Below are 26,793 nucleotides of genomic sequence, written 5' to 3'. Positions count from 1 at the left end.
GAAATGCAAAAAATGAATGGTCTGAAAGAGGAAGTAATTGGTGAGAAATGGAAGTCATTTATAAAGACTAGTGTGTAATACTGAAACATGTTTAGTTTACAGAAACAACTTGGGGATTCCTGTGAGGTGTCAGCAAGGGGAAGATGTCCAGTGTGGCCTTGTATCTAGCTGGTGTTATTTTCCAGTTGATTTGCCATAAAGGATGCAATTCTTTTCTCTGTTATACCAGTGCAATCCCAGTCATGTTAGTAGTCCTACCATCTTAAATGAAAACAGACTTGCCTTGGCATGAGCTTTACTTTCCACATTGTAGCAAATATAACTATTTTCATGTGACAGAGATGGGTTTGATTTATATGACTATCTCCACTGAAGTCAACATATGCTTGGTAGCATACAGCTAAAATGAAAGACCATATTCCTGGCTTCTAAACTTCAGTCTAATTTACGTGGACTTTGGTGAGTTTCTTTTGAATGGCAGAGGTCCTTCTCTCTCCATTTTCTAATCTAGGAGAGCACATCTGATCTAGCAGTTTTCCTGTGGTGGCTGAGGCTTCCTGAAATGCTCAGTGTCAGATGAAACTTTCTTAAAGCAGAATTTACGCTGATTTCACAGCCACAGTCACTTTGCTTTGGCCTTTCCTCCTGATGACATCCCTTCAAAGCTGCTGTCTGTTCATCTGTTACAGAAGACAAACCACAGTCCTTCCAAATCAGAGGCAGTTTTTATAAAGGCTTCTTGTACAGCGTATCAAGATCTATTTATACCATTGGATATAAGGCTTGGAGTTCAGGAGGCAGTTGATTGTTGGGGATTTCCATCTGTTAAAGTATTTCTGTTGCAAAAAGGGGTGAGGGAGGTTGCTGTTCCCTTTCCTGCAGTTCTTCTTTTAATGGCCTTCATCTCTTTCACACCCAGCACCAGCAAGGGGAGGATTTAGCTCTTGGTGCCCTTTCTTTCCCTGTTTCTAGCAGGGTGAAGCCTAGATTTGGATTCCCAGGAAGCACATGCCTTGGAAATGGCAGAGGCATTGACAGAGTTTTACTGATTTATCCTGGCTGGATACATCATGTCCCTGCCCTGTTCACAGTGCTGCTAATAGCATCTGTCCATAGACAGGCAGGTCCTCTTCAGGGAGGGCTAATGAACAGTGAAAGCAGGCTTGGCAGGAAGGTGTTTTGAACACAGTACATTGCTGAAGTAAAAAAACGAGATGGGCTCAAGGGACAAGAGACAAAGCAGTTACAGTTGGTGGTTGAGCAGCCTGCAGTGGGGTGTGTGCCTCTTCCCAGATGCAGCCGTGTCCCCTGTGCTGTGGGAATATGTGGGTGAAAGAATGTGCAGATGCCACCAGAGCTCTGTGGCCCTTTGAGCAAAAACAGAACCAGGAATAGGGAAATAAAGGGCTGATTTCTAAAGGAAATTTCTGCCAAATGGCGTAAGGGATAGACAGCAGTGGAAATACCCCTCGTACTCAGTAGCTGTTGGGCAGATACCCAAGGCTTCTGCATATATTTAAGCAGCATAATTGCAACTGAAGCAGTGGCTGCAGACAGAGACCAATTTAACTTTTCCTGGGCACTGAATAAAATACAACAGCCTGATTCCATTATCCCCTCTCTACATTTATTCTGTAGGACCTCTCTACATTTATTCTGTAGGAGTTTCCTAATGCAAACAAAGCCTCTTTCTGGGAGATACTAGTCGTCAATCCTGACTGTTATCACAGATTGAATATCTTTCTTGTATACAAGATCTGTATCCTGCCTGGATGTGTTGTGCCCAGGATTGTCATTAGCTTTCAACAGCAGAATGTCGCTTGCTCCATAATCAGAGCATTCATCTAACCTTCGAGTGCCATTCACAAAGGTGTAGGAGCCAGAAGTCCTCTGGGACTTGAGAGAAACCCTATCAGTGTGACCAATCTGTACAGTCAGGCATGTACATATATCCCTTTGAATAACAAAAATGTGAGCTTTTTTTGTTGCCTTTTTTAACTCTCTGTGCTGCACACCACTAACCTTGAGTAGAAAATAGATGCTAATAAATGCAAGGTCTTAAAAATGTGAATTACAGCCATTTCATACTCCATGGCAGACTCATACTGGTGAAATTGCTTAATACTTAATTAGAGTGCTTGTCCTTCTCTCGAGTGCAGATGACATTCCTCAGATAGATTTTTGCAATGACACCTGTGGAAATAAATTGTGCAACTAATTAGTTACTCATATAATACAGAGTATTGGCTATGCACTGATTAAAAGGATGCGGCAACACATCTTACATGATGTATCTGTTTGGTAGGTTATTCTGCTCTCTGAGGTGGTATTTTTTGGAAGGTCTCACAGAAAATGATGAAAATACCCTTTCACCTCTAGAATGCAGATGTTTATAGAAAATATTACCTTTCATTGCATTTTGATAATGATTAAGGAGGGCTACCATGTTCCGGAGTGACATATCTTGCTGCTTGTGTCCTGAGAGGAAGACCTGGTCTGCAGGTTCTAAGGACCATTTTGGGGGTATCAGCTGCAATAGGAACTACAGGTTATTAACTGACTGCAGCCATAAGTGTCCTAAAAGTAATCATTAGACAACTACTCAGAGAGGAGGGCAGGCAAACCAGAGTTTGTTTCTAGTGCAAGCTGGGTGACATATCTGCCTTGCAGCAGAGTCTTGCTAGTGCTGATGTTACATAGGGTGAGTTGGGAGATGCTGCAACGCGAATCAGTTGGCGTACTGGTCTGGGATGCTGCATTTGTAATGCTCTGTGAGAGGCTCAAAAACTATTCTTTTATCATAACATTTGTACTTGAGATAGAGCTATTTGTACCAAGGATATTGAGCATGAAATACAGAAGTAAATAGAAAGGTGGCAAGGAAAGCACATTACCTACCTATCACTGCGATCCAAATCCTTTGCAAATACTGTGATATTTAGGATGTAATCGTGTTCAAAATGCCTGAATAGCTCAGGAGAGAAGGAGATTTTCCTTTGAACACTGTACTTATCTTAAAGAAATGAGAGGATGTAATCCACTGAGCACCATTGCTTTTGGGTAGAAAAAATACATGTTTTTCTTTACTGTTTCTCTCTATACTCCTCTCCAGCTGTGTATCTCACATTTCTAAAACCCGAAGTAAAGACCAAACTAGTAAAATAAAGATCTTTGCCTTACTCAGCACTTGGTACCTGCTTTTCAGAAAGAAACCTAGCACACGATGTGGGAGCAGAGCCCAGCATGGGAACCGCAGCTGGGGCTTTGCCTGCCAAAGAGCAGCAGTAACAAACCAGCTTCCTTAAAGCTGAGTATTTAACATGGACTTCTCATTAACTGGGAAAGACAGTTTAGATGCTTTCCTGCCCAAGTGAGGTGCTCCTCAGGGTTTTGTTTCCTACTGCTATCTATTGATGCTAGAAGGTTTGGCTGTATCAAGTCAATAATACTTATTATTTGGTTTGGGTGAGGTGCTTTGAGCTGTACAGGTCCACTGTGATTAACAGGACACTTTACAAGTACATTAATTGTGCTTTAGACTGTAGTCAGGAATCAATAGCTGTTGCATAACCCTGTTAAAGAGAGGCGAGAAATGTGTCCATAACCATAATGGGATCCCATCTTTTGAAAACAGTATTTTGTATACTCATTAAGAGAAATCATAAATATTCACTCTGTCTACAGAATCTTTATTCTGAATTTGTTGCCTGTGGAATAGAGTTGTTTTCTCTAGGCCAAACACGAGTAGCTATGTTGTTTCCTCATGACTAGAACTGATCTTATCTTTTTAATGTGTGGTGGCTGCTGCTGTGTGTACTCCTCATGTATTTTGCAGTATGGATTTATCCCGTGGGCTATTTTGGCACCTCTGACTCTTTTGAATGTTGATAATATCCAACCAAATAGTATTGCTGGAGTTCATACTAAAGGAATGTTCCTCTCTGCTGTGGTGTTTGGACTCGGCTCACCCTCTCCATGAAGAGCTAGCACATGAGTAATGAGAACCCCTTTCAAAATACAACTCATCAGTCAAACGTGTGTCCCTCTTTGAGGACCCCTGCACAACCCATAGTTTCTCCACTGGTGTCTACTTCATGTAGAATGTTAGTAATATATTTTTAGTGTGTGAGCATTAGCTGTGCACTACCGTGCACTTTCTGGGCTCAGCAGTGAATTGGCTCAGCAATGTTGGACTGGCGGTGGTCAGTGACCCATCTTGCACCTTGTGCACTCTCATGTCCCATGAAGGGAGGAAATGGAAATGCAGAAGCTACTTGTGCTGGCAGCACAGGCAGAAGCAGGCAGGTGGTTCCTCTTTCTCTTCTCCATCTTAGTAAAGTTGAGAGCCTGTGGACTTCGCCACCTCCTTCCCAGATTCTGCTGACACTTCTGAAGCTGTCAGCTCCTTGCTCTGGTGCCCAGCTGAGATGGCATTGGAGTGACTTGGTTTGAAAAGCCAAGCAGCAGCCACCATTTCATCCATCAGCAGAGGTGATTGCTATAAATACATACTTCAATACATACCCACGGCTTTGCTGGCAAGTAAAATAATGCCATGTTTCACTTCAGCTGCGTGAGGACATTGTGTTCTTGGATAGAAGAAGCCAAACTCATAAGTGTGTGTTTCACAGTGTTTTGTGGCTTCAGGGCCAAGCAGGATATTGGGAAGCAGAAATGTGAATGTAACCCAGTAAAAGCCAAGAAGCAGGTGAGTGTCTCCAACAAAGCCTGAAAAACACATCCAAACATACAGTTTGGTTCTCTGGAGAGGAGAGGCAAATCTCTCAGGGTGTGGGCAGTAGCTGCAGAAGGAGAGGAGCTTTCCCCTGGGTTAGGATAACGGGATGGTGTAAGGCTCTTGGGACCCTCCTGGCAGTTGTTTTGCCAGCTGAAACTCAGCTGCAATTCTCTGCTGCTTCTCATGATGAGCTGACCTCGGTTCATGAGTTATTTCTTGCTTTTCATAATACAAAAAGAAAAACAAATTTTTTCCCTTTATGCCTGGTTTCATGTCATTAAGGATGGTTGTGGGTTGAAGGCTGGCTGAGGACATGTTATAAAGTGACACAGGGGAATCAAGCAAGAAAGTAAACCAAAAACCCCAAAGCTTAGGCCATCAAGGATCATAAAAGAGGTTGTAAAACATAGGGGAAATGGCCTCTTGGTGAGTTTGAGAACAGCTGAGAAGGCTGGATGATGAGGGGATGTGCTGCTGTAAGATGTTCCCTGCCAGTGAACTCAGTGAAAATCTGTTTGTATTTGATATAATAAGGGCAAAAAGTAAAACATAAAGGGTGTATGCTGCTAGTGCTGAAACGTGCGGCAGTGATTAAAATATGTTGTAGTCGTGTCCACTTCCTTAAGTGTTAACATTTTAAAAGACAGAGAAAGAAGTAAAGTGCCAGTTTAATTTATTTTATTAAGGATTTGGTGTCTTAACTTTAATGAAGGAGTAATAAATATAAATGGATATTAATGGAAGATTATTAGAGCTGTTCATTTTGATAGAAAATATGCAGTATCTTCTTGTGCAGTGCTAGAGGTTAAAGATGATTATTGCTTCCTAAGGTTTCTGAAATTAAAGTCTCTTATGACCCACAAGGTATGATTGAAAATGTGTGCGTGTGAAATGGTTTGCAGTAAGTTCATATTGCAATAGAAGTCTCTTTAGAAAAACAGGGTATCTTACAAGAATCAGCTGAGGGGCTCTGTCTAAAGATGAAAGCTTTTTTATACACCTGAAGAATTTTGTTTTGCTGCCAGAAGGATCACCCTGGAAAGCACAGAGAAACTTGTGAAAAGGTCCTGAGCTTTCAGCGAGTGGTTGAAATCCAGAGTTGCCTGGATTAAAAACTACTTGACTTTTTTATCTGGTTTATACACTTCTAATTAATTACAAATGACAGAGGTTTTTAGGATACAAAAATTAAGTCCTTCGTAATTGCTGTTTCTTTCAATCTAAAGCCTCAGTACCAGTATCGAAAACTCTCAGTACCAGATAATCAATTCTTGTTCCCCTGGGGCAGAAGGAACTGTGCTTGGAGCACAGTGGGAAAAGCCAGCCCCACTGTACAGTGGCAGATTTTGGGCAATGCATTTCTGCTCCTCACCAAATCCAAACCTTTAGGTATATCATACTGCAGGCACTGGCGTAATTCACTAATACTTTTTGAAGTACAGAAACTTGGGTAAGGTGGGATTATCGATGTGGTGTTGGTGTTAGTGTTAAATAGCATAAATCCTGTGGGCAATGCTTTGCCTTTATTCAAAGATAAAAAACCCTTCCCATGAAGTCATGTCCCTTGTTCACTTCTGTGTTATTCACTTAAAGTTACTGAGGTCTTCTTGTAAACGCATTGCATGTGTTTCTGCATGAGCTGCACATCTGGAAACAACCCAGGTCCTGAATTCAGCCCTGGGATCTGGTAGTTGCCTTAGCACGGGACTTGGCCCATCTGTGCCCTGTAAACTTCCTAAATGTTCAGGTTTTGCTATATGGGATCTAACTGATTGTATAGAGAAAAGAGTAATTTATTCTCATCCCCACCATCCGTTCATGCCTAGTTCTTTGCAAAAAAAGGTCTTATTGAAAACATCAAGGGCAAAACTGCTAAAGAGAGTGGAAAATAGAACACTAAATCTCTCCTAGTCCTTTCTTGCTTTTTCCTGCTTAGCATGTGACAGATTTTTCTAAAACACCCACTAAATATGTTGATTTTATGGGTTCTCAGTTGAGGAGTGGGGTATCATTTAATCTGTCCATCCATTAGCTTTGTTCTGAACAGTGAGAGGGGGCCAAGCAATGAATTTGTCAGAACATTTTGCAGAGCTCTGAGGTGCATGGCATTCAAACAACATCACATCAGGAGTCTAAATCTGAGTGTAGAGGTTAGTTACAGATAGAAAGAATAAATCAAGCAATAAAGGATGCCTATAAAAAAGGATTTTGTCTCTTAAATGAAGACACTTTAGAGTTCATCATAAACCTCTGACATATATTCAGTCACTCTGCCTGCCACCGCAGTCTGAAATATATTTCAAGGTGCCTGTATATCTTATGCTGTAATCTCTAATAAACACATGCACATTTTCAATGATGTTGCATCATTCCTTGTGAACTGATGTGACTTGAAAGGGGAATTGGTGTCAATGCAATAGGAGTTCTGCAGGCAAAGTTGCTCAGATACACATTAAAAGTATGTCGAAATGTCTGTGCAACACCAAAGTGAGTGTTGGTTTCATAATCATCTCTTTGAGGAAGATTTCCTCTAGCTGGATGCCAGTTCTCTGTTTCTAAGTGGAGCAAAGCACATACGATTTCCTTCATGTCTGGCTTTCCTACTCCAGTTTGAATTTCCAGAAACAAAAGCAACATCTTTTGCTGTGCTTTTGCTTAGAGTGATGAATAACAAAATTAGCTGTCAAGAGCTAGGCTGAAATTTCATCAGAGTTACTGAATACTTACATATAATGGTTCTCTTGCTCCCCAAATGGAGATTATGGCTCTCTTGAAAGAACAATTGCAAGACTTCTGTAGGACCAATCCTTAAAATTGATCATCCTTTAAATTTTAGTAGCTGTCAGGAATTAATAGGGTGGCATTGATTTATGGAGCTATCCAGGCCACTTCTGCAGAACTTCCTTCTTTTCAGAGATGAGTATTCTGGGGAAGCTACTAGTATATGTGTTATCTATTAGGACCCATCAGGCACTTTTATATGCTTCACTAGTTAACATTTCCAGAAGTAACTTTAGACATTTGAGCACCTGAAGGGTTCATTTTTTATAATACTTCTTGATTTTTCAGAGTATGATGGTCCATACTGTGTAAACGTCGGGAGGTCACAAGCTGGTCATTTTAAAGAAGAATTTTGGGCAATTCTGGTGTTTTCTACTTGGTTAAAAACAAAGAGGAATCAAACTTAGAAAAAAAAATCCAGCTGATGCTTTAAGTGCTTGTGGTCACCATAAGAATGTGCAGACTTTGCAAATCTGACTCGGCTACTTGAAAAATGACAGGATCTGCTTTCAGTGAAAGGCTACAGGCACAGAGAAGAGACTGGGGATGATCAGTTGTCTCATGAAAGCAGTATGGTGTCTCCCTGTGGCATGCCTCTGAACTTCTCATAAAAGAGCATGCAATCTTGATTTCAAAATGTGACAGAATTATCCTGTTTTTAAGAGACCTGTGTGTATATGTAAAAGTGCTGTATGTGGTAAGGGAGAAGTGATGCCTTGTACTTGCTCTTTTACTGGCTTATCTGTTTTCTTCTGGCAGTAGAGTTGCCACAATACCGAGGTCTGAAGAGTTTAATATAAGTGAATTGGAGACTTTGCATAGAGTACAAAGTGTACAGACAGGTAGATTCAGTGTTACTTTCCATCTGAATAATTGCTGGTTTATGCTGGATGGTAGAACAGCTATTTTCTGTTCCAAACCTTAATATACTCATAGAGATGGTTAGGCTGTTGGCTTTCAGAGCGTTGTAACTTTGAGTGATCTATGGGTGGTGCTAGATTTGACCATGTGTAAGTTCCATTATTCTGTGATGTGTAAGGCCCTGATTTCTGGGGAGTTAATGAAACTGCGTATGGATGGGCAGCCAGCGAGCACACCACGTTGTGCTATTGAACAAGTCACTCAGAAACACTCTGGCAGCTTTACCATTAGCACAGCCTAGCTTTTCCTGCTGTGCACTCTGCTAATATAAATATTCCTGAGCTGCTTTTATATATACTTAGGCCGCCAGCATGTGCCTCTACTTTTTTCTCCTGAAACCTTACCATTTCTTATATTGAAATAGGAGTGTTTAGAGCTATTTGAATTCTATTTTTGTATTCACGGCACAGAGCACAGTGACAGTGAGAACTGGATGTGACATTTGCAGGGCAAGCTGCATTCTTCTCCTCTTGTGCATCCACAGGTCCTTAATCTTCTGGAGTGGGATGCCAAAGGTTTCCACACCAAACCCTGTGGCAGCCTGTGGTGCATAATGCCAGAGCACTCTAGAAATAACCACGCTGGCTTTGGCATTAGAAGAGGGACAGCTCAGGTACCTGGCAGCTTTTTGTGTGTTGCTCCAGGTAAAGAAATGTTCTCCATATATCAACTGTGCCTGCTCTGCAGGTCTATCTGAGCTCAAGGGCTGGTGTTCCTGTTCCTCAACAGTAAGTATGCCTAGCTAGCAGCTTTAACATCTTCAGCAGCAGGAAGGACTGGTAAATTTGCCTTAGAAGAGCTCACAGTCTCATTTGCCAAACCTAGTGCCTATAGTGTAGCCTCATTCACTCTCTCAGTGGAAAGCAAATAGAAAAATCATTTTCGCAGTGCCCAGCAATGTTTATCTTCCAGGTTGGCTGGCCTGCAGTGACATTAGTGTCCCCAGAGCTTCTGAACTTAATCATTTCCAGTTGCTGCTTGCCTGCTTGAAGCTGTCCTAGTCCACCCTCCAGTGTGTTCTTCCTGCCAGTCACTATGGGAACAGCAATCAAAGCTCAGATTTATGGCTCTGTAGATATCCAAGGTCACAGAGCACAGGTCTAGTGGGAACAATTAAAACAGGCCTGTTCGGTTATCTCTTTAAGCTCTTCTCACATTATACCTCTAACTAGAGCAGTAAAGTTAAAGCAGCATGACTGTCAGGATGTGACTGCTTTATAAAAGATAGCCTTTAGAGGAGATACAGATACTCTGTATACTGTCATTGTAGAGGCATATTAGGAGTGTAGTCAGCATCGCTGGATAAAACCTGTCCCCAGCTTTCACTCTGCACCCCCACTGCCAGAGCTGCTCCCTGCCAGAGCGGGCCATGCTCTGCAGCCCCAGGCAGGCATTCCCATTGGAGGAGCATGGCTCCACAGCCTGCGGGAAGGCAGGTCTGACCTGGTTTGAACTCTTCTGAAGTGGCAGAAGAGTTGAAATGAAACCAGTTGTTCATACTGGTTTGAGGGGTGGTGTGGTTTCAGTGGGTTTGCCCTCAGTGCTCCGTTACTGTCATCACCTATAAACCAAAAATTGCCAATTTTTGTATTGTTTGAAATTGTTCGTATTCAGCAGCTGTTGTTTGTACCTGGAAACTTGCTCTGCAGCAGCACATGGGAAAAGGAATGTGAAAGTCATTGGAGTAAGACGGAGAGCTGCGGTGAACTTAATATCTGAGGGACAGAAAACTAATCCTTTGGCAATTTCCAAGTTTTGTAAGAGGCAGCTCTCTCCCTCTCCCCTCCTCTTTTAAGCCAGAGTCAGATTCTATTCAAAGATGTGTGTGGTGGGACTCACGATCCCATTGTCCGTGTTTTATTGAGTCCAGGGAGTCTTAATGTGGTATGTTACGTAGGAATGAAAATCATTTAGGCCAGAAGATCCATCATCAGATACTACATGAAAGTCACATGCAGCGACCTCCTTCACATGCAGTGGGCACAGAAGGATGCAGCAGCAGAATTTTAAAAGCAGGCTAGCAGGCATATAAGCATCTTTACAGGTCTCCAGTCTTCTGTAATGGTCCTGTGCTTTAATTATATTCCCTTCCAATTCACAGCTAATTGTGTCTGGGTAACCAGAGCATCTTTGGCTTATCTTTTCTTACATAGGATTAGTTCCTAAATGCTGTAGGTGAAACAAGTTCTTATGGTGCATAATGCTGTAGAAATGTTACCAAGGGGGCAGTGGTACTGGTTCGGGACATCCAGTGTTGAACCCAGTGACTCCTCAGCATGGTGTGTGGACATGGTGCTAATGTCCTTATTTCCTTGGGGCCACAAAGTGAGGATTCAATCTTCTGGAACTGGAATTGACCAGTTACAAGGGGTGTCACAAGGAACAATGGGGGTGTTACAAGGAATAATGAATGTTGGTGTTGCCCATGCTAGGGGCGTGAGAGGCCAGCACTGGCGCATAGCACTTCTCTGTCTGCAGCTGGCATTTGGCAGAGTGGCAGCTTCGATGAAATTGAAAACAATCACAACATCTCTCATACCTTTTGCTTCAAAGAACAGAAACAAACCAGCATTTTAAAGAGAAGGGAAGAAACATACCCTAGTCCAGCCCTTTTTGGCTCAGTGGTGGCTTTGGTTACTAGCACAGATGAAGACTATAGTAGTAATTTCCACTGGGAAGGTTTTAGCAGTGGTGGCCACATGCATTGCAGGTACCTAAACAGAGTTAAGCTCTTGCCTGTTTTATTTTCCCTCCTACCTACTGAGCAGACAATCAATAGTGTTAACATGCCTGCTGAGAGATACCATGAGGGTGCAGGCAATTCTGAAAAAGGAAGGCATTCCAGGAAAAAAAATAAGATACCTCGTGGCTTTGATTGTTGTTGGTTATTGTTTTGTTTGGCCATGCAAAAGAATAATTTGATTTTAAGGTCTAATTTCCTTTCCCAAGGTAACTGTATTGAGTTCTTTTAAGGGTAGTACTTGGGAAGTCCATGGGGTTACCTCTGTGTTCCTGGGGGCATTCTCACCACATGAGACCTTCTGGTGAAGTTCTTTGTGGAGGTAATGGCTCAGAGCCATGCTCTGCATTAGGGGTGGCAGTCTGTTATGAGAAAGTTGCCTTGGGTACTGGTAGAAATCAGCAGCGAAGACTCACTTCTATCACTTTGTGGTTTTGGGGAGAATTACCCCTCCTGGGCTGTGCTGAGCCATCCCCACCGCTGCTATACTGCAGTAAAACCAGGGAGCACTGAAAGTGCTCAGACAGGGTCGCAAAGGCAGTTCATCACAAAGCCGGAAATTGAATTGCAATGCTTCAGCCACAAAGACAGTCCTCCTACCTGCCTGCCACTCTTTAAAATCAAAATAAAATAGAGTAAAATGAAATGGAATTAAATTCCCAGCTAAAAACCTGTTCTAGGAAGTGATTTGTGCCACTGAATGGTGCGGAGGCTTTTTTAAATCCACTTCATTTCACCTCCATTTGACCTCTTCCTTTAGCAGCTGTAATTGTCTCTTTGTTATCTACTTAAAAGTCATATGAGGGAGGTTATTACCTTCAAAAAGCAGACTTGCCCAAGGAAAGACAGAAGGAATCTCGTGGAAGGCAAGAAATGTTGAACGATTTCTCATTCTGCTGTGGCTGACCCAAGGAGCTGAAGAACAAACAAGGTCAACAACCTACAGCATGGATGCCAGCGACAGCACAGTGGCACATAGCAAATAGCATAAGCAGAGCTAGGAGAAGGGATCACAGCTTCTTGAGACAAGTACCTGTGAGCAGCAGAGCTTCATAGCTCCCAGTTCCCACCAGTTCCAGGTGGAGGAGGGATGTTGCCCTATGGAGAGGTAGGTTCATGCCAATATGGTCATCTCCCAGCATAGGGTGAATTGCCACCACCAGGCTTAGTTTCTCTTTTAGTTAAGAAAACTGTCATCTAGCATATCACTCTTGAAAGACTGACAAATCTTAGCTTAAAATTCCTGTTTTACTCAGGAGTGATTATATGCAAAAGACAAACAGAAAACAGTTTCATTTTTAGCTGAAGATAAATTGCTGCTAAGAATTTGCAAAACATCCTGTTTCCAGAATTAAAGTAGTCCCTTTGGACACAGCTCCATACTCTCTTCTTCAACAAGTTTGGGGGTTTTTGGTTTCCTGATCTCTTCCTCTCTCTGCTCATTCCTCCCTCCACCCACCCACACAATCCCTTTATTTTCTTCTCTGTACCATTTCCCAATCTATTTCCCTTTGCATGTTTGAAAGCAAGAAATTAATTTGAAATCTCAAATAGCTTTAAGATTTTCAGTTCTAGACTATCAAAGAGCTTTGAGATTAACTTCTTCAAGTACTTCCCATCCCTCCAGTTGCCCTGCCAAAGTCCATGGTGCCGAAATTGCAACTGGTCACACAGGGGAGCACTGGGCCCCTCTCTCAGTCTCTGTCTTAGCTGTTCCTTGGCTTTGTCTTGGTGTTCCTCCGGAGAAATGTGTTCTTTTGTCACTTGTTTGTATTCTCTACTGCACATTGTAAGTTCTGAATTGTCAAAATAGGTTATGGAGTATGAAGGAGGGATGTAGAGGCATCTTACCTCAGAGGATACTTTTTAATAAGTTGTCTATGTTGTTAAGAAGCAGGTTTCAGTTCAGCTGGGTTTGATACAGGAATGAGTAACTGACTTCCAGGCTGGCTTATGCCAGAAATCAGACTAGACACTGGTTATTGTCCTATTCAATGGTAGTATCCTGACCTAGACAGCATTTTTTGTCATCCCTCTTTGCTACACCACCTTTAGCAAGTAGTAATAAGTGTGGGAAGAGTTAGGTCAACTTTAGTGATCGCCAGTGGTTTTCACTCTGTAAAAGGTATTTCTTTGCACTGGACCCAAGTCCTACATCTTTGTGCATGGTCATAGTTACTTGTACAAAGAAGCAGGGCAGGGTATCATAGCTGGAAATAGGAATTACGCCTCTAACCAGGGAGCAAGGCTGGGCACAAGTGGTGTGGAGAGTGAAACACCTCCCTAACTCTGAGCAGGAGCCCAGCACATTTGGAAAGAGGATACTGCAGTATTGTTGCATGGTAACATGCTAGATTTGAGGAGTCTAGATCATTCCTGTGGCCTTACGCATGCAGACATACGGCTGTATTGCTGGTGTAAATTGTGACCACAAATTTGGTGTATGCATCCCTTTAGATTTACAATTTATGCATATTTACCATTTTGTGAAGTATACTGGGGACAGCAAATAGAACATCTGCATAAAAATGAAAAGTAACTGAAAACCTGTTATATGCTCTATATAGGTCTGATCAAAGGGGGAAAAATGACTACAGATTTGTGGTTGACAAGCTTCAGAAAAGGTTCAACAGAGTGTGAAAATTGACATTTAGTAAATAGCACTTCAGCCTTCATGTTTTGTGAAGCTGCTTGAAATAAACTGCAGGTTTTAAACAAAATGTTTGGTCAGATGTTATATTGGATGTTGCTTGTCTCATTACTGCAGTTAATTAGAAAGGGGGACAAAAAGTCAAAGCCAGAGTCAATAAGTTTGTTAATAAAGATTTAATTTGGTGGAATCATTATAAATTGACTGTACAATGAATGGATATGCCAAGGGAGTATGAATGTCTGAAGGTCTATAAATGGGTTTTCAGAAATAGCCATCGGGTTGTAGCCAAATTGTCATGCTAAATAAGCTCTTCAAATCCACTTAGGGAAGTGTGTGCATGTTTCCAAAGGCTATCATCACCAAGTATATGATGCATACAAACACACCTTTTTATACAGCAGGTTTTTTATTTTACCATTTCAAATCCTTTTTAGTTTTGTTATCTCTGTATTTCTCATTGTAAGTCACTTACTATTAAGTCCAGTCTTTTTATAAGAAATAGAATAAATCATTGGAGAAGATAAGTAAACCATCATTGCAGAAAGTGCTGTAGGCTGAATCTGTGCGCTATCTGTATGTGATTTAGTCTACCTGACCCTTTTCCTTTATGCCTGACCAAACAGCAGGCAAAAATCCCATGACAGGTAGACTTCAAACAGAATTTTAAAATGGAAATCTAGATCAACATTTCTTCTCTTTGTAGAGCAGTTCTGATGCAGAAGACTGCATGCAAAGTACTGATGATAATGACTGCCGTATTTGCATAGCACTGCACCCCTGCCAGTAATCCTCTCATTTGAGTATGTTGGGTTATCACAAGAAAGTGATTTCTCTGTCGGTGATGACATGCTGCTCTGCTCAGCACGATTATTTAACACCCTAAAACACAAAATAAGACAAAAAATAGGCATCATGCTGCCTTCTTTGAAAGCAGAGCAGAAGAATAAGCCATGAAAGTAGTGGTGAGTTGCCCCAAATTGACCCAGTGGCCAGCCACTGGCTGCATATGAAAGTCACCCCAAAGAGCACTGTGTAATATCTATCTTAACAAATATTTTGTGGGTTAATCTGGCAAGCTTTAGCTGACTCGAGTACCATCTTCCCATCAGGGTTCATAACTTTAGGCCAACTCAGGTGACTTTTGTCCTCCTGCCACCATCCAGAAGCCAGAATAAACTTCAGGAAAAAGCCTACTTCAGCCTCAGCCATTACCTCCAGGCTGCAGTGTAGCTGCCCTTCTCCCTGCTCCAGTGGCCCAGGGTTGCTCTGAAATTTGGTGGCCCCACAGACCTGCTCTGTGATGTGTTCACCTCCTCCACATTCCTGATAGCAGCACTTCATTAGACATTAGGTAGCAAGTGGTGTCAGTGGCCCCGATGAATCACTGCCATGCCTTGTTTCTGTTGCCTTTTCTCCTCCCTGCTTGGTGAGAGTATGTCGAGATAATACCCAATCTTAGCAGCCTCTTCTGTAATTCTGGTTAAAAAGGTTTCTTCCAATTTATGCCTTTTAATTAGAAGCTTTCAACCTGTAATTAGAAACTTACACCAGCCCAGCCTTGTTTCTGAAAAATGCATTTGTGGTTTAGGCAATTATGGTAACATAAAAAGCAATTGTTTTTCTCCATGTGTGAAATGAGCATGCTCATTAATGTACCCAACAGGCGGAGGATTTTATTTTGTTTCGATTTGTTTTATTTTACTGCAGGAAGTTAGGTAACAAGGTGCATCAGACAAGCAGAAAAAGGGTGGTTTAGGTAGTAGATGGGGCGTATCTAACTACAAAGCCTGTTACTTTGTCATGCTGGGAGGGCAGAGAAGCTGTGGTCAGCAGGAGCAGAGGTATGGTTGTGCTGCAGCTCCAATCCTGTGGTTAGCACTCACAGCCACAAAAGGATTTCCAGACCATTACTTGACCAGTCTTGACCCAGACTACGTAACTTGTGACAAGAGACAGTTAGTGGTGGGGTTTTTGTAATAAAAATGATTACAGGCTCTTAAGTTCCAGCTAGCACCATCAATAGCAGCGCTGTGGCTTAGTTAGAGCTCAGCCTGCTCTGTGATAATGTCATTTACTGCCCCACTTCTGACCGTGCCAGGAACATCTGTCCTTTGATTTTGCTCCAGCCAGAGCTGACTCTTGGCTCCTGTATTTCATAATGTCTCGTATGGCTGGTTACTGGCAGAGTTTATAGAATAGTTAGGGTTGGAAAGGACCTTAACCCCCAAGGTTATATTAACATACAGGGCTATTGTCTATGGTCTGAATCTTCTCAGTCCCACCTACAATTGCTATGGTCTTATTAATCATGCCCGTGCTCTCAACTGATAACTCCTGTACACAGCGATGCTCAGGGGCACTGTGCCTGCTCAGGATGAGGCCCGCAGCCACTCAGAATCTTCTTCTGGCCTCAGCCAGAGGAGGTTTCCCACCACATGGCTCGCTAATGACTCAGGACAGAGGTAATCCTGCAGACAGCTCTCTGCTCGGGTTTGGCAGGCACAGCAGGGACTCGGAGCAAGACCAGTTTGCTTACAACCCACGGGGTGAGGAGGGTGAAGTTGCAGTCATCTCTTCACTTAAAATAGGAATAATTCATTTTGCATCCCTGAATCCATTCCCTGGCCACTTAAACACATTATCTTCTTAAACCACTTCTGTATTTACCACACATCGTTTTCAACTATCTCCTAATTTCTATGATAATTTCCTTTCTTGACTTACAAGCAACAGAATTTTTTAATTATCCAGATGGTTTTAATTTTCTCATTCATATCTTCGCTTTGCTAAACATTAATCTCACACTTTTTTCTTTGACAATCTCTACCCTTCACCACTTCTCCACTTCAGAACGAAACTAGATCTCAACAGTATTAAACAGTACTTTTTTTCTCCCTAGATAAATTTGGTATCTTCTGGTTTGGTCTCTGGCTTTGTCCTCTAAATACTGTATCTGGCTTCTTGTAAACCATTCCAGAAATTACCTGAAAAGTCAAAAAACTAAACCAAAACCCTAGAACATATAGGACAACATCACATAATTACATCCCCTTCAACAATCCTCATGCTGTACCACGATAGGCAATCACAAATAATTTACAATTGTGCTTTGGCTCATTCATGTTTTTCTACTTTTGCTATTTTTTAGTGCTCTCAATAAACTTCAGCTAGTGCAAAGTGTACTGGCAGACTACAACAGGGGATTTGCAGTGCGCTGGGAGGAACTACATGCTCTGACTTTTCCATACTGAGGAATGTAGTCTTTTTTAAGAAGAAAACGAGAGCTGGTTCTCACCTGCTTAGTGCTGCAAGCTGGTACCATACCTGCAAACTCCTCCTGTTCCTCATTTATCTAGTCCCACACAACTCTTCTTTGAATATGAGCCAATTCCTAATGCTGGCTTTGACCTGCTCTGTAATGGTTGCAAACCACTCCTGTTACTCAATTAACTCTCCTCTTGGAGTTGTAATCTCTGAAGAGATACTAAGATATTTCTGTTACATAGTCAGGAGAGTTTTGTTTCAGTATGGACTCTGTTTAGGAAGAGTTCTCTAAACACAGTACCTGTAGCTCAAGTTAGGTGAAAAATATATAAACAGCTAGTTTGTTCGGCACTAAACTGAAGTTAGCAGAACCGGCAGCAGATTTCTTACACTTCTTGTGCTTAAGCCCTCCTTTTTGTATTGCAGCTGTAAGAGCTCTATTTAAAAAAAAAAAAAAAAAAAAAAAAAAAAGAGGAGAAAAGAAAATAAAGAGACGAGGAAAGTTCTAAAAGAAGATTTAAGGCATTAGCTTGAGATGGAATTAGCAGAGCTGAAGCAGGGAGAAATGGTCAGGACTTGACTGATGCAGCACACCAAGAGGGGAGGATGGAGCAAGCAAACAGGTACCCATAAACACACATGCATACACTCACCCATTCATTCATCCATCAAGGACTGCAGCACTTGCAGAGTCCAAGCTGGGCTATTCATGCTGCATGTTCACCAGGATCCTTATCCAAGGAAATATTAAAGCTTATGAACAATGTCAAGTACAAGGGTAATTTATATTATTTTCTCAATACCTTTTTCTCTTGACTCAGCTTTGTACAAAATCTCTTTAGCATCTGTGTTGCCCAAATACAGAGAAGCAAAGTCATTGCACCCCTTGCCATTTGCACCAGACTTATTTCTAGCTCAATTAGAAGACTGTAATTTCCAATAAAGCATCATTAGACCTCTGCTCCTGTCAGGTCTCTGACAGATTTAACTGGATTTTCCTTAGGTATTAACCATGGTTTGTGGATGACAGCTGAAAGAATTTTCATGCATTGTCCGCTGGGTATTAGGAATTACATGAGGCTTTGGACCACCAGCCATACAAATCTGTTTCAGAGTATGGCTGCACTGGAACTGTCACTTGCAGCATAAACACTAGAAACTGTATGGTGATACACGCTTTCAGTATCAGTATTTACAGCAATAGGCAGGATTTACAATTGGATGACATGATAATAATATATCCTTGTTTACTTCTGTAATTAATGTTCCTAAAGAAAATATGCTGGAAACCTTCCATAAGCAAGATTTATTTCTGTTGATTGAGACTGTAATCAGATGTCCCTATTCAAACAGTAATTGGTGTGCTTCATTAACATGTAATTGAAAACAAGATTTATGTCAATGCTAGGCAGTAAATAACAGGGATACATGTTTTCTTATTAGTGATGATCTCTTCTGTAAGCTCTCAGAGTACTTGCTGCTTTTGTACTGGGCCATTTACGTTATATCTTGTCAGAAGCATGGTATCTTGGAAAAAGGCATTGTGCATTATGCTCTTTTGATTTTAACCTCTCCCTCTGATGTACCAAGGCCAGGTCTCTTTTTCTCTTTGCTGTTTTATATTAAGCTTGCCACTGTTGCCGTATTTTAACTTATTTTGTCCTTACAAAATGGCAGTACCTTCCAGTAGGAAGGAAATCCAGGGATGAAGGGTAAAGTCAGGGCATAGCATTTTGCTTTTTGGGAGATGACAAGACTTTGCTTGAACTTATCCTTTGAGATTTTCACCATGTGAGTCCAGACCTAACCTATTGTTCCTTCTCCCAAACTTTTTCCACTCCAATCCAGGCAAAGGTAAGACAAATCTAAAAGAAAGGGGAAAAATGTTTAAAAGCATTCTAGAAAGGGAAACTAAGTATGGGAGGTTTTGCAATTCAGTAAAAGCTGATTAACTTCCAGTTAATAGGGAGAAAAGTATTTTGTTTTCCTCTATGAATAGATATATCTAAGATAACACACAAATAATGGAGTCAGAAGAGCAAGTCACTGCAAGTGGGTGATCCCACTGATTTCATCGAAACAAGGGAGTTAAAACAGAAAACAAATTTCAACCTGACACACTGGTTCATTACTGCCAAATTGATGGAGCTCTACGTTTACTTGCTAGCATAATTTACCAATTGTATGAGATGTAAGCAGGCACAGTGGTAACACTGGCTAATTTTATGCTCAATGTGAAATCTTACAGCTGGTCAGATGGATACCATAAGAAATAATTAGAGTCATTAGAAATAATGGGCTACAGCTGCAGTAGTACATGCTCTATTCTCAGTCCAGAGGTTTCTAAACAAAATTAAATTAGCTTATGTTACCACACTGCTGCATCATATGCTCCTCACCTCCCGAGAGTAAACGTCTCCTTCCATTTCCACATTGCAAGTCAAGTTTGTGCCCCACATTGAAAAATCCTTTCTTGGGGACAAGAATTCTGAAGCTTGAGGCCATTCCTTGTACATAAATAAGTAAATAAATAGTGGCAGTAATAGGTCCCATTACTCACACTAACTGTTGAGGATCACCTCTCTACTGTGCTGCAACCTTTGGTACCAGCCATGAATTGCAGGTCCTGTTTGCATCAATGCTGGACCCTGAACTATTTGGATTAAACTTTATTTTTTTAGGGATAATTGTGTCCACTTCATTGGAAGCACATCAGCAGCCCCTAGCTGCTGGTAGTACTGCCTTCACATCTGAGATATCCTCTTTCCTCCCCAAATTCAAAAGGCTGTTCATAATAGTAAGGAAAACAACACATTATCCTGGGGGAGAGGACAGGGACAAGGAGGAAATGTAATCCATGGTACTGGAGTGATTAATGTGACTGTTTATGATGAAGGAAATGAAAACCAGAAATCTGGATAAGTAATGATCTTTCCAAGAGAATGACTTTTGGGGAAAACACAGTACGAACTCTTGTGCTGACCTCCTTTAAATTATTGCTGAAGTTTTCAAAGTGAAGCACTGAAAATTTTGCTCCCTTTTTGATTCCCAGGAGCACTGAATTTCCAGCGACAGCAGGAGAGAGTTCACTGCGAGATACACGTGTGCCATCACCTCTCTATAAATTGTGAGATGCTTTGGTGATAGGATTGAGTAAAAGGGCTTAAGAAGCACATTTGGCACTGTCCGTTAAGCATGGTAAGCTGGAGAAAGGCTTCTCCTGCATATATCATCTCACACATCGATATGCAGGCCCAGTGTGCTCAGTGGGAGGAACAAGACTAACAGTATTTTTGATGAAGGTAAGAGCCTAATATAGCAGTTTTGGAAAGATCACTTCTCCATCTGCCAGCCATCTATCTTTGGCTATAGTACTTACCTGGCATCAGTTATTATAGTAGGTAACTGCTTCAAAACCACTAATGTATTTACCTTTTCATCCTCCCTATGGAGTTGGGAAGTGCTATTACCTCTGTTGCAGAACTAAGAACTGAGATTAAGGGTCACATTTGTTACGGCATTTAGGTGCTTAATGGGATTTTCAAAAGTGCTTTCAAAATCCACGTTGTAATAAGTGGAACCTGGGTACTTTGATAGTTATGAAAACCCTGTTATCTGTGTTTTACACCCTGGGATCCATAGGAGAGGTTCCCATGTTGTGGGTAGTCACCCAGGTAGGAAACTGTTTCTTCATCCACCTACTGGGAGACTGTAGGTGGGACAGGAGCAACTTTGACAGCAGTTCTTTGTCCTGAGTTTAGCAAGATGTAACTCTGTGGATAGCAGTGAATTTACCCTCCTTGCCCAGCTCTGTGAGAGAGATCAGAATCTGATCCTGGCAATACTGGAGCAAAAATAAGCAGCACCCATGGTCAATAAAAAGGGCTTATGTGCCAATTGCTGGGATGTAAAATTCAAGAGCAGGAGCAAATAATGAAACAATCTATATTCATGCAGCCACCTTTCCAGCCTCCTGCTGTAAGTACAGGCTTACACCTAACAGGGGGATGTGAATCCTATTGAAAGCTCTAGAGTATCACACTGGAAAACAAATGTTGATTTTGAACAAATTATCTGTTCATCGCTAAATCATTTTCTTTCATTATTAGTCTCCAAATTGGTTCTGCTCTGGAAGACAGAATTAGGTTTAAAAGGAGAGTGTCTCTTAAACACTTGATTCAAATGAAAGTATTAGGTAAACATTACTCAAACCCCCAAGAGCATGAAGTCCTCGACTGCTTTCTCTGGCTTTGCATAGATTTTTTAGGTCCTGGTTTAAAGTCAGGTATCTCAGAGTTTCATTCGGGATATTAGAAAACAAGCAAATTAAATCCCTTACAATCATATGCCCTGAAATGCCAAGGAAAAATGTATTAAGACCTTCTCATCCTCATTTACAGTATCATAAACTGGAACAAAAAGTCCCGTACAAACAGATGGAGTTACACCTGTGTTGACCATGTAAGAGAGAGAAGAGTCAGACTCCAAACCCACAGCATGAGGACAAAACCATGTAGGCTGCAAGCCCAAGTTTCTCATCATTGGAAGAACTTCAGTTTGCTGTTATAGGACTTGCACTCATTTGTGTAGCTTTAAGGTCGTAAAAAAAAAAAGGGGGGGGGCTTAAAGATTGTATTTGTAATGTTAAAGGGATGGAAGTTGGTTAATTCAGCATGTCAGCATGATTGCAGCTGCGTGAGCTAGTGATTTAGGATGGCTGACTTTAAAAAGCACATGGTACTGCGGGGAGCAGGATGGGTTATGGAGCAGCAGCAAAGCCCCAGCATTGTGTGTTTGTCCCATGGCACACCATGGACTGTTGGCAGGTGCTCGAGAGGGTCCTTTGGGCCTCTGTGAGGCAAGAAGATGTGCAGGGATTAGGATGTTGCTAAAATCATGGGGTTTCTTCAGTGTTTGTGAGATTATGTTATTCTGCCTACAGGTTTTCACTGGGTGGAGGAGGGAGAATAAGTCAGTAACTTCGTTAGATACAAAAAGAGAATAAAACCTGGGGACAGTGTTATCTAGTAGATTCCCAGGTACTTGGTAGGTTGTTGAAAGCATGCATTTAACTTGGTTTGATGTTAAGGGGACCTGTATCCACAGGCAAAGATCTGCTAGAAGGTCCTGTCTTGATCCCCCTCCCACCATGGGAAGGCATTCCCCAGTTTCCCAGCTCTCGCACTCTCCAGTAAAGCACTGGTGTGGGACTGGGAGGCTGCTCCTAAACAGAGCACAAATTGAGTGCTGCCGCTGCTGCAAATGAGTACATTTGCACTGTGGTGTCTGAACGCTGTTTTGAACTTACAAGATTTATTTCTCAGTGGGCAGAAGAGCTACAAGATTAACAGATGAACAAATACTTAGAGACAGCCAAGGCATCAAAGAAATTGAAGAGTCACTAACATGCTGGAGAGGTGCAGTCACCTGGCCGTGGTTCTTGGGAATTATTTTATCCTCAGATTAGCTCAGCTGTCTTGGGGTTTGGACACATCCTCTGGTGAATTTAGCTACAGTGACTTTAGACATGATTGGCCCCAGCTTTCTCTTTCAGCTCTGGAGGATCCTGCCTGTGGAGCAGAGGCAGCAGGAGGGGATGTGTGCCTGCATCCCAGCCACTGCAGCTCACATCCTGGGGGCTTAGTGCAAGCAGAGGGTCCTGCATTTTTCAGGGTGAGCCTGTGAGCTACATCATCGAAGATGAGAACATACTGTATCCCTGGGGAGAAATCTGTAGGGAACCTGTGGGGGTACCCCTGGGGAGAAATCGGTAGGGAAACTGTGGGGCAGGCAGTGTGTTCAGCCACCATAATGAGTGTATGTGTCAGAGCCCTTTGGTTGTGCGCTGTGGCCGGTTTTACCATGAAGAAATTCTAACAGATACTGGAAAGGCAGTTACTGCAATTGAAAGGTCAGAGGGAGTCATATCCCAGGTACCACTATTTAATGGCAATCACTCTTTGCAAGCTTTACTCCTTCAAGCAATCTGCAATTCGGTCGGAAGGGGGAAGTGGTAGGAACTGAGTAGCAGCAGTCTTAACCTCAGAATCCAGCCAAGGGGTGATTCCAAAGGAGGGATCAAAAGGAGGTTTACATAAGATGTAGCTTCCCTATAGAGAGCAAGCAAAATGCAGCTCAGAAAGATTGTGCAGAGACTGGTAACCATGAGCCCGTGCTCATTTCTTTGTCTGCATATGCTTCAGTTCTTCCCTGAAATTTAGATTTAGTTGAGTCAGCCAGGAAATTATGGATGAGTTTGGGACCTTGAGGGAAAGGTGCTCAAAAAGCGGCTATATGAAGACAGCAACAAGAGGGAAAGTCATAACTTGAAAAGTGCCACACAGAGGGAACTCTGCCTTTGCTTTATTGAACTGTTGGCTGCAATAAATACAGCTGAATTTATTCAGCTCTCCCTCAGTCTCCCATAATGTTGTTTCAGTACCAGCAGGAGTCCATTTAAGAATACACTGACTTGCACAAATGATTATATATGAGGAGCAGAGAAACAGCTGAAGTGCCACTGCAGTGATGCAAGCCAATCCTAAAAGCTGCCTAAGTGAGCTTGGTGCTGTGTGCTGCCCTGTGCTTCAGTTTTGTCAGTGCTGCCAGCCTGAAGAAGTCAAAGCAGAGCAGTTTCTGTTCCAGTCTGCCTGCTTGCTTCACCTGGGGAGATCATAGTCTCGATTTTGTGATGGTGCAGTAAATAAATGGTGATAAAATCAACTAAGAGGATATTCTCAAAGAGGGAGAAATGTTTTTATTATCATTTTCAATACAGAAAGTAATAAGAGAGTGTATTATAAAGAAGAGAAGAGGCAAGTATAATGCAAGACTTATGAATGGATAATCAGCAAGGAAGACTGAACTTTGCACTTCAATATCTTGCAGCATTAACCCCAATTGCCTGAAGTAAAAAGTTTGGCTGTGTTAGACAGTGCTGTAACAGGGTAATCAGATACCTGTGTGGAGTATCTGTGGTTTGGAGGGGTTGAAGCACTGCAGAGAGGAGCACGTCTGTGAGCAGTGTGATATACGCATGGGACTGGAGGCCAGGAATTTGGGGTCTTCAGTCTGGTTGTTTTCATTGGTTTCCTTACATCCTTTAAACCCTTCCAAACCTCACATTATAGGGAGTCAGGACAGCTAATTTGTTTCTTCTCAAACAGTGGCTTGAGGAACAAAAGTACTTGCACTCTCTGTGTAGGTGTCCTGCTTTGCTAATATCCCCTGTTAGCACTGATTAGTTAGAAATCTGAACTTGCAGATGAGCAAGCTGATCATGGGGGGAAGCTTTATTACACCTCTCATCTTGATCCAGCATAGCAAAGTTGGTAATTTCATATCAGAAATATACATTAGATTAGATTAATCGCACCAGTCTGCGATTAGCAGGTTGTATTTGTGATGTGGTTTAGCAGATTGTGCATGAATTCTTTCCACTGTCTAAACCAGGTGTGGATCTGAACATCAGTAGGTCCTAAGGTGCCATGAAATGGTCCGTCAGGTGGTGCAAAATGACAGCCTGAGATTGAACATGATCATTCAACCCACCAGGCTCTCCAACTCCCCTCTCTCTTACAGACTGGAGTCGCCAACGCGCGCGCTGGTGATGGAGGCTCCAAAAGGCATCGAGATCAACGCCGAGGCCGGCAGCTTGAAAGCAACGTGCAGGACAGAGCTCAAGCTGGAATCCAAAGATGGAGAGGTAAGCAAAGCACGTCCTGCAGCAAAGCCAAACCAAGCCACAGATCTCCTGCAGATCTCCTTCTGAGTCACTGAGCTGCTGCGTTTGAAACACTGGTGGGAGAGCACTGATGCAGCAAGACTTCCAAGCTTAGTTTCTGCTAGCAGTGGTTGAACATCTCACATGTAAATGAGAAGCTCTGTGGCAAAGGCTGATTCATTAGTTTTAAAGTGCTTGGGTAATAGCATCTGTTGTTCAAGCAGATTTATGTGGCTGTAAAATACAGAATTTAGACTGCTCCTAAATTCTTTGTTTCCTTGTCACTTTAAAAGAAGATTTACTTGGTCAACGTAATTAAATCTTTTATCATACATTTTTCTACAGGAAGAGCTTAATTCACTGGTATTGATCTGAAAAGCTTTTGTAGCTGATGTTTTCATTTTGGAAAGAACGGAGGGATCATTAGGAGACACAGGTTGTTGCACTAGGCAAAATCCCAAAGGGGAAGAGAGAATAACTAAAACTGATGACATAGAACAAAAGTAAAATAGGTGTTAAGTTTCTTCTGGTGTGTCAGAAATACATGGGCACATGGTTCTCATCCCCTCGTCCTGCCACAGTGATGGAAGACACTGAAGGATGTGGTTGAGGATCTCCCACTGGGGAACCTATTGAGGCCCTCGGCAGGAGGAGCTTCCCACTGAACATGAACCTCTGGCAGTAGGGCTTCGACATAAGCTCAAGTTCTGTTATCTTAGTGCCAGGTGTAATAAACGGAATGAGATTTCTATTGCAATTCCTGTTATCTCTAAACATGTGCATTTTAAGACATTTCAAACCCGGACCACTGGTGTTAACCAAAAACCTCAAAAACATTAAAAAACCCCAACCAAATAAGCTAATATAGTACAATTGAAGTCCAAGGCATTTCACTACTGCAAGCAGTTGCCTTAATATTTTTAACACCAAGTTGCTTTTAAAATGCATATATCGACCTGTCTCTCTCAGGACATTAGATGGTTGAATACTAGAACTGGAGATTCTTACTGTAATTGCAAGATAAGAGCAAATACTGTCACTCACCCTGTAATATTCTGGTGTGCAGGTTATCTTACTGTGCTCTTCTCAGTGATGGTAGAGCACTCCCTTGTAGCTGCCATGTGTCTAAAAGCTGCCACAGGTTCACTTTTATGTTCCGTTTTATAAACAGAAATTCAGTTCTGTTACAGCATTTAAGTTGTTTTTAATAAACATGAAAGTGTTACAGGTATACATAAAATACACATAAAAGTCAGCACTATGAACCTGCCAGCATAACAGTGCCAGAAGTACTGGTGGGGGAGTGAAGTTGTTGTGTGGATGTGAACCATGCAGGGACCCCGCATAGCAGTGGGATAACTCTGGTTGGGTTCACCCAAACACGGAGGTGCCCCAGGAAGTTATGAGCCAGGAAAATGCAGTGGGTAGATGAGCAGAAACAAACTGGAGGTCTTGGGTAGCTCATGGTGAAAGTAGATCATATGCTCACCCAGCTTTGTATCAGTATTAATACAGTTGCCTACCCAGTTTTTGTAGTAGCTGAGTTGTCCAATGGAAGCTTCTTTGAACACAAGATCGAAAATAACAGCTTTCCACTAATTCTCTCTTTCTTTCTCTCCCCGCCTCCGCCTTCAGATAACGTTGAATTCTGCAAAAATCAAACTACCTAACTTGCCTCAAGGATCTTCCTCTTCTGCAGGGTCCAGGCAAAAAATCTACGAGCTCTGTGTGTGTCCCAATGGGAGGTTGTTTCTGTCACAGGCAGGCACTAGCTCGACCTGCCAGATAAATACAAGCGTCTGCCTTTGAGAGACAATTTGCAGTGGGGGCATCGCAGGCAGCACAAAAGCCAGTTTCTGGTCACACAGATTGCAGCTGCCAACTATTTTTACTAGAACACAGAAAGCCTATCAAAGACTTTTTTTGTGTGTGCGCGCGCGTGTGTGTGAATATATATATAAAAATATATATAT

General features: G+C 42.0%; 1 protein-coding gene across 1 annotated transcript in view; it reads left to right on the top strand.

The window, feature by feature from the left end:
* Positions 1–26,791, top strand: part of SGCD (sarcoglycan, delta (35kDa dystrophin-associated glycoprotein)) — a gene marked incomplete at its 5' end in the record, with an annotated part of 70,819 nt that extends 44,028 nt beyond the window's left edge. Inside the window, 2 exons of the mRNA XM_010012441.1 lie at positions 24,679–24,802; positions 26,456–26,791. Of these exons, the coding sequence (XP_010010743.1) occupies positions 24,679–24,802; positions 26,456–26,629 (298 nt within the window). The remainder of the gene's footprint in view (positions 1–24,678; positions 24,803–26,455) is intronic.
* Between the last annotated feature and the right edge of the window lie 2 nt (positions 26,792–26,793).

This window comes from Nestor notabilis, unplaced genomic scaffold (genome assembly GCF_000696875.1).
Source record: "Nestor notabilis isolate BGI_N333 unplaced genomic scaffold, ASM69687v1 scaffold3004, whole genome shotgun sequence".
Classification (NCBI taxonomy): domain Eukaryota; kingdom Metazoa; phylum Chordata; class Aves; order Psittaciformes; family Psittacidae; genus Nestor; species Nestor notabilis.
The sequence above is the reverse complement of the archived record's forward strand: the minus strand, read 5'-3'. Positions and strand labels throughout refer to the sequence as shown.